Source organism: Diospyros lotus, chromosome 7 (genome assembly GCF_014633365.1).
Source record: "Diospyros lotus cultivar Yz01 chromosome 7, ASM1463336v1, whole genome shotgun sequence".
Classification (NCBI taxonomy): domain Eukaryota; kingdom Viridiplantae; phylum Streptophyta; class Magnoliopsida; order Ericales; family Ebenaceae; genus Diospyros; species Diospyros lotus.
Window position 1 is genome coordinate 18,360,365 of NC_068344.1, and position 9,044 is coordinate 18,369,408.

At 31.6% G+C, this 9,044-nt stretch overlaps 1 protein-coding gene across 1 annotated transcript; it reads right to left on the reverse strand.

The window, feature by feature from the left end:
• Positions 1-4,684: 4,684 nt before the first annotated feature.
• On the reverse strand, positions 4,685-5,759 carry LOC127805879 (zinc finger A20 and AN1 domain-containing stress-associated protein 5-like). Its single transcript, XM_052342705.1, has one exon. It carries the CDS (start codon positions 5,322-5,324, stop codon positions 4,845-4,847), a length of 480 nt encoding a protein of 159 aa, XP_052198665.1. The 5' UTR covers positions 5,325-5,759; the 3' UTR covers positions 4,685-4,844.
• Between the last annotated feature and the right edge of the window lie 3,285 nt (positions 5,760-9,044).

A 9,044-nucleotide genomic window follows, 5' to 3' on the forward strand; every position in this document is an offset into this window, starting at 1 on the left:
AGCTTTCATTTGGTATAGCTTTTGAAATTTTTCGGCTAGCTGTTGCTAGAGAAGATAACCGGCGCGTGGGCCACACGCACCAGTCTCACTCGCCCTGGCACACGCCAGCGCGTGTGGGCGCGTGTGGGCTTGGTTTTTCGTGCAATTTTTTTTAAATAACTTAGAAAAATATTTTAGAACTTCCTATGTAAAAATATTTGGAGAAAAATAGGTGTAGGTATTTATTTTGGAATATTAGTGAGGAAAAATTGAAGAAAAATAGAGAAAAAGACAAGAAAATAGAGGGAAAATAGTGTTTATTGATTTTTTTGAATAAACATCTTGCCTAGGGTGCTTTTGGACTTGAGTTGAACCATTTGGTGCAAATTTCAAAATTTGGCACGCAAATCGAGGCAATTTGCATGTTTTTCGAGGCATCCTAATTTTTGTGAAAGGTGAGTGGTTTTATCCCTATAACTCATATATGATATGATTTCCTTGCTATGCATAATATTTTCACATGTTATGATTATTTTCGTTCATATATTGTTGCATGGAAAAACGTGATATATGCACGACACGATATTTTTGTCATATTGAAACTCGTGCATGGGGTTGGGATGTTACCCTAAGAGTGTAGCTGAAATTCCCCTAGGGCAATTAATGGAACAACGTTAAGCTTATCTTACAAGAGATTTGGGATTCTGCCTAGGGTTCCGTGCCCGGCTGGCAAGCCTGGGAAGTTACATTGTAGGTATATGTTTATAATTGTCCATGCATCATGCATCATTCATTCATATTTATCTAACCCTCACTTAGAAGATTTCATCTTTTGATATTGGATTATGTCCCTGAAATATTCCACGTTCAAAGCCAGCCAAGTAGCCGGAAGGGCAAAGAAGTGATTGAGGCATGAATGATATGTATGGGTCCCATGTGGGACTAGAACTATCTATTTTATTCGGATGTATTGTTTAGGTTTTAATTTCGTCTATAATGTTATATTGGGTGAACGATATGTATGTACCCACATATGCTATGTTTTCGAGGTTCCTTATAGGTTCTGATCTTGCTTTCGCTATGCTTAAAATGTATCATTCTCTTACTATGTTTGGGAGTGTTATTAAACAAAAGTCATGTTGAGGATTTATTGCCAGTTTATGTTTGAAAAAAAAAAATCCTAGCATAATTTAATGCCTTGGAATGCGGGGTGTTACACATGTGGTAAAACATGATTGACCAAAAATGTCTATAAATAGGCCTTAAGGTAGTTCACAAGTTTTATAAGAATTTGGGTAAGGTTGAGAGAATCAGAAAAAATGATTTTGTGATAGAGAGTGAGGGGAAAATTCTGCAAAAAGAAAGAGTAATTTTGGTGTAGAAACAGGAGCAAAATAGTCTCACCAAAAAATTTGGGTCATTTCCAACCAAGTTGAGGTAAGTACACTATAAACCATCTACGATGTTTAAGCACGCTCATGAATCATGTTTATGTGATCCCTCATGTTATGTTTCAAGCAAGTTTCATGTTCTCAAGTAAGTTATGGGACCGGGGTTTAATAGCGCTACGCACGGAGGTTCTTACCCCTACAAGTTGGTAGAACCTATCGTGTCCCCCTATGTTATATGTTCATGTTGCAAGTTCATGTCATGTTTGAGTACGTTTGATAGTTCTCTTGTACTTACTAATATTTGCGTAATCTCACCGCTTATGTTTCCTCCTGGTGATCATGAATGAGAAGATCGGGACGTGGACGTGGAGCGTGATGGCTAGTTAAGCGTGGTGGCTAGTTGAGAAAGAATTTTCAAGAATTTAAGTTTTAGTTTCCTTTTGAAACAAAATTTTTAGGGGTTGAACTCTGATCTTTTTCCATATGTATGTCATAAAGCATGTCTTGAATTTTTATTTAATTTAAAGGAAGTATGAGTTTGGTTTTAAGTTCCAGATATTTTTATATATGCTATTGTTATAAAGCATCTTTACGAAGTCTTTCTTTCTTCTGTTGAAACTATGTTTTCCATGTCAAACTTTATATATTACACAAAACATGCTTTGAATTTTATTATGTTCGAAACTTTATTTAAGTTTATAAAAGTTTGGTTTCTCCAATTTCTCTGCGCTAAATCTTAAAGTTCATTCGAATATTATTATTATTGTTAAGCATGTAAGTAAGTTACGAGTGTCACATATAGATATGGTAAGTACAAGTAGTCTTTTTCAATAATTAGTTAGGTTCTTAATGGTATAAGTTTCTTTAGTAGCTAGTTTCCTAAAGAAGATAAATTGATAGTTTCTTCGTGAAGATGTCAAGATTTACCTTAAATATGACTGTAAATCTATTATGTGAATATACAAAAATTTAGAGAATCACTTCATTTACCAATTCATTTTAAGGCCCTAAATAGTATAATATTTACATAAAAATCCCTTAACTTTTATAAATTATATTGTGGCCCTACATTTCATAAAAATCCCACAAAGGCCCCAAAATCGTCACCTACAATTACACCATGACCTTAAAGGTTTTCTTTTATCTTATTTCCAACCGTTAAGCTTTTAGTTTATTGCACAAAAACCCTTGTTTTCACATGAAATCTGTCCCAAAATTAAACTTTTTCCTAATCAATTTCCAGCCCTCATCTCCTAAAATTAACCCATCCCAAGTCTGTACCAAACTTATAGATACCATTGCCAAAGCAATTTGGACCCCAAAAAAATGGCTGAAAATGATGGAAAGGGACTTATTTTATGTCAAAATTCTGTCCAAAAATTAAACTTCTTAAACTTCAATTAAATATTAACCATATGAAAACATAAAGAGACTTATTTTATGCTAGAATTTTATTAGAAAATTAAACTTCTTAAACTTCAATTAAACCCTCAATTTCTTGCAAATTAACCACATGAAAGCACCAGCCTAGGGACTCCATTAGGGTTAAGTACACCCAAAAATTGGAAAAAAAAATTGAGGTAAAACCTTGAAAAAATATGTTTATCTAAACTATTCTTGTTTCACCACAACCATGGCCAAAATAAAACTAGTGCAAGCTCTTGTTTTAACTCTTTTTTTCGTCAAATTAGCACGTACAAGGCATTTCCCAAGTTGTAGATGCTTTTTTCCAAGCAAACTATGGCTCTAAACCTTGCAAAAAAAATAAGAAATATGGGTTCATTGAAGTTGTCACTTGTTTCGCGTCACATTGACTTTTGGTGATCTCCTCCTCCAATGAGACCTTCTAGTCCATGTGAGCCTTCAGGTTCCACTCATTTCTTCCTCCATTTTCTTTTTTTTTTTTCATTCTTTTTTTTTTTTTCTTGCTTCCTTTTCTCTTCTTGCTTATAAGTGCAATTTCTATAAATTACACATTTACCCCAAATAATCTTCCTTAATTCACTTGGACATTTTTTCTATTTCACTTAAGCCCTACAAGTTTTCAAAAATTTTATAAATACCTTTTTAAATTTCTCAACATTTCTTAATTTCTCACTTTGACTCAAAGCTTTAATTATAATTTCTTTAATTTTCTTGTGACCTCAAGAATCCTCAAAACATGTGAATCAACCATTTGTATTCCAGCCGTGCCCAATTGAGTTCCTTGACTTTTTCTTGTTACCTCTTATTTTTTTTTAACCAAGAAAAATATATAATATAGGATATTATATTTTATGTCATTAATATTATATTGTGTGATAATTGTATGGTATGTGCCATATTGTCATTTTTTGCTTATATAATATTATTATGATATGTCATGTACGAAAATGGTTTACAGACGCCATTTGAACATTTTCAAAATATTTTTTATTTTTTAAACTCCAAAACATTTTTGTATTGAAAAGTATTACTACCTAGAGATAAGTTGAAAATATTGAAAACATCTTTTTGCTATAAAAATGCGTTTCCGTCCATAAACAAAGTTAGAGAAAAAAATTATCTCTAAGCAGCATATATTACCTCAAAGATTGTCCTACCCCAATCTCTATTTATTTGATCGTCATCTTATCATCGTTCCTTCTTATTGTCTCATTGTTTGATGTTCAGTGTTATCGTTGATTCACAACTCCAATTGTTTGGTGCTATCGTTAATTCACAAGCATAAAATGTATGAGTGAGTTGGTTTTTTGATTAACAACCAATGGTTAATGGCTACCATCATAATTATTATATATCTATATCTATTATTTGCATGTATTAATTTATGTTATATATATAAATGTATTTAATATGATTATATGTAATATTTATTTTTCTAATTCAATAATATATGATATATAACATTAATAATTATGTGTGTAATACTTATATAATATTTATAAAACTTATGTTTATTTTTTGAATGTATTATAAAATGTTTATTTATTTTTATATTACATAATTATTTTTTATAATTATATATTAAAATTTATATTAATAAAAAAATTATATTTTTGTATTTACGCGTTTATATATCTTTTTTTATTTTTTAAAAAATTACTACTTTCATTTCGTATCTTAATCGTTCCGTACAACTTAAATTACGATATTTTATGTAAAAGTAATATAATAACTTATCGAAGTCAATATTACATATAATAATAACATAATAATACTATATAAATGGGGGTATGCAAGGGCATTTCAGTCATTTAAGCGTACAATTATGAGCCCTAAGGATTTTGTCCCGAGAGAGGTAGGTAGTACTTCTAAAGTAATTGCAGAAAACAGAAGAAAATATTTTCAATTTCACATTAAAGAAAGGAAATGAAAGGAAGAATATCCCAAACCCTGCCAATCTCCTCCGACCGACAAAATACGATCAAATCAAATCAACCATAGCCTGCCACCGTCCGATTCGATCCATTCAATAGTGACCAACGGCGCAGATTAAATCTTGCGAAGCTTCTCGGCCTTGATCACGGGATTGGCCTTTGCAATGGCCTCCTTCCCCAAAGACTTAAAATCGAAGGTGCAGGCGTGCTGCTCGGGGTGCCGATGGGCCCCGCAGAACGTGGCCTCGCACCGGCACTTGAACCCCGTCAGCCCCACGCGCCGCTTGCACTCGCCACACCTCCCCGCCGTCTGCACCGCCGCCTTCGCCGGAGCCGCCGCCGCCGCCGCCTCCGACACCTCGCAGTCGGAAGAAGCCGATCCTACGGATCCCGGCGAAGACGAAGCGGATGGAGCTAAGGATTTCTCGATGGCCAGTTTGGCGGTGGAGGCCTGTTGCTCCTTGAGACAGTGGTCTCGGTAGCACTTGGAGCAGAGGTTGAGCGTGGTGGAGCTGCCGAAGAATCCGCAGTTGTTGGCGCAGAGGCGGTGGTGGTGGTGAGCCTCCGGTTCCTGCCAGTTCTGCTCCTCAGCCATATCCGATTCCGGTCTCTCCTTTCCCGATCAAGCTTTCAGGATCGAATATAGAGGAACGAACAAACCAAAAAACAATTCGTCTATATATATGAGCGATTGGTTTGGCGTAAATCAATCGCTCAATATATAAGGATGCAGAGCGATCTGCAATCAGATTAAAGCCTGCAGAAAGAGGGAGAGGGAGAGAGAGAGAGAGAGAGAGAGAAACGCACACAAAGAGACAACGGATTAGAAATTTATTGGGAAAACAGAATCGAATAGAAAATCGAAAGATTTTGATGGAGGACGACGATGCGTGCGTGACGGAGAAATCGGAGGAGTTTTGAGAGATCGAGATTGAGATTGAAGCAGCGGATGGGGCACGAAATCGGATGCTTTACGATCGTGATATAAAGGATGCGAGAACGAATGACGTGAGAGGGATTGGGACATAAAGGGGAAAGGAAAAGGAAATAAAATGGTAATATTCAATGAACTATATATATTCTTATTTTATTTTAAAATATTCTTTTATATCATGTGTAATGCAATTATGTTGCTCAGAAAATAAATGCGATATAAAATAAAAATAAAAAATATTTTTTAAAAAATAATATAAAATAAAAATATAAAAATGCATAAATAAATAAATATAAGAAATTTTTGTAAATATAATGTTTAATATAAAAATAGTTATTTAATTTAAAAATAAATATAAATTTTATAATATATTAAAATAAATATAAATATAAGTTCTATTATTCATAAAATATAATTTATTAAAAATTTTCGCTTCATCATTTATCTTCTCTATAATATAATTTGCATCTTCATTAAGGAGTGTAATCTTGAACTCTCATTTAATTTAGGTTAAAAAATTTGATTTAGATATAAAATTTAAAATTCAGTGTCTAACCTCTTCATGAATAAAAGTGCGTTTTTAAATTAAAAATACGTTTTTTATATTTTTTTAATATTATAAAAGAATTCTAAAATATTTTTAAAATTATAAAAATAATTTAAAAATATTTTTTGATATTTTGATATAAAAAATATTTCAAAAATAACAAAACGACATCCTAATATGTTCTCATGTATCATAGTAATATGTAATGTAAATATGTGTTTTACGTATAGAAATTTTTTATTTGTATAATATATTTTTTATATTGTATAAGATTTCTATGTTATATGTTATATTTTTTATATTGTAAAATATTTCAATATTAATACACTTTTTTATTACAATTTTTTTATTTTTGATATTGTTGTTAGTGATTATTAAAATTAATGTAATGATATTCTAAATATTTTATATAATAAAATTATCATTATAAAATAAAACCAACAAACATTGGACAATCGCTTAAAGCGTAAAATATATTATTAATATCATTTAAAAATGATACAAAACTTTTAATAGAAGGCATAGTTCGACTTTCTCTTGATTAAAGTTCTTTGGTTTCTAGAAAATGGGCGGTGGAGCGTCTTCGAAGGCACGTGGAGGCGGCGGCGGAGCAGTGCGGCGGCATAGCTTTCAGGCTAAGTGTGGGGCAGTCTCTTGACTCTTTCCATACGGCTTAAGTCCGTTTGGGGCAATGCGTTTGACTCTTTCCGTATATGAATTGACCCAAGACTTCTACTTCCAGCCTCCCAGTTTTGACCCCTAAATGCTGGTTATTTTGGGTCAAAATATCATGATTTGAGCATCAAGGTAATTACTTGATTTGGGTTTGTGATTCACATAAACAAATGGGATAAATTTCACGCGGTAGAAAGGGATAGATTATTTAAAAAAAATAAATAAATTACACTGAAAATTTTTTGAATTTGATAAAATGACGAGATGTTTCACATATGAGAAATAAAATAATTTTCTTTAACCATAGAACTATAACTATACTTTTCTTATATAATTATTAAAAGTGTAATAAGATAAAATCACCTTTTAATTTTACTCCTCCTTTTTTACCCTCATCTTTTGTCCAGTGAACTAGTTAGAATCTAAGGTGTATTTGATAACATAAAAATTCTATAAAAAAATGTCACGTCCAATAAATTGAATTCCATATTTATTGTCTGATACATTGCATTTTTTATGGAATTAAATTTCATGATACAATCATTAAAGCATGTTTTGACCTATTTTTTATGAAAAATTCCGTCTAGGAAGGTGATTTTTATTTTCTATACAAGTTGAAAAATATTTTCTTTTCTAACTAAATGCTATCAAACGGGCCTATTAGTTGGTCAATTTATTTCTTTATCTTTAATTCAATGATAGCTTAACCTAAACTGTAGAAAGAGCGAGACCAATGGATAGTTGCATTTTGGATAGTTTACTAAGTGAGGAGAAGAAAAGAAAGATTTAAAAATATGAGAGCATTTTCATTATGTTAACATTGTGAACATTTATAAAGTAACAGAAAGAGAAAGTGTAGTTGAAGTTGTAAAATTATTAGATACCTCTATCATTTCTTAAATATTAAAGGTGTCCTAGTCTTTTTATCAAACCTAAATAGTGTTGAGTGCAATTTATCTTTTTTGTAAATTAACAGTGACATCTCTTTAACTCTTTTAACCCGTGTAACACTTTCCCTTGTAGACTTACGTTAGATTAAGAGTGTTCCTTGCAACAAAGTTTAGATGTTCAGATAAATGCCCATATAATAGATAAATTTATATTAAGAGGGTTCCTTGCAATAGTATGGGCTTTCAAATGTTTGTAAATTTTTAGAATGTTTGAATAACCTTGATTCAAAAGTCTAAATAAGATTTAAGAATAAGAATACTTGCTAGACATTCTTCATATGTTTGAGACCTCTAATATTTAGGATACGTTATGAAGATGCTCCAAATATCTATAATTTAGGTTTTAGACATCTCTTAAAAGGCCTAAGACTAGACTGCACATTGGACATCTGTAAGACATTTGTGACACAACCTTTGAACATTTGTATAAAATGTTTAAACTAGTCTACAATTTTTATGAGTTCAAGATGTCATAATATATGTTTTAGATGTCTATTTAAAGGTTAGAATATGGTTGACTTTCTACGACTAGTTCAGATGTCTATTAATGCCCTTTTGGACGTCTATTGCTTTTGAGATGTATGAATATCATCATTCTTTTGAGATGTTTGAATATTATCGTTGAAACGTTCGAAATGTTTCAAAAATTTTAAAACTCAATCTTAAGTTTGTGTTATTTTTTTTTTTTTGTGATAAAAAATATTTTTGTTATCATTAAAACCAAAATATTTGACATCAACAACAACTTATTTTATGGGTCTTCTCACAATAAAAGATGAGAGAGAACATTGTCGAATATGCTTTCACAAAATTCAAAAGAAAGGAGAAAAATAAATAAATAAACTTTTACTTGACAAAAATGCCCAAATTCCTTAGTAGTATAAAAGAGGCCTAGTAATCCATTCTTCTCCTTTTAGTAAAACGGACAAGATGGCTTGATAATGGCTATGAGCAAGGAGGAAAAGAAAAAGAGAAAAAGAGAAATAATAGGATAGAGGAAAGGAGAGAGGGAGAACTCGAAAAAAATATATATGTACATATGGACAAAAAAAAGAGAAATAATAAGATAAAGGAAAGAAAATAGGGAGAACTCGAAAAAAAAATATATGTATATATGGACAAATTAATGGACTGGATATGTATGGCGAGTGGATCGAGATAAGAACTTAGAAATTAAGATTTACCATATCCAAGTAGGATATGGATTAA

What these genes read in the sequence shown, in the direction of transcription:
- LOC127805879 (XM_052342705.1), bottom strand. Translation starts at nt 5,324, where the DNA reads ATGGCTGAGGAGCAGAACTGGCAGGAACCGGAGGCTCACCACCACCAC.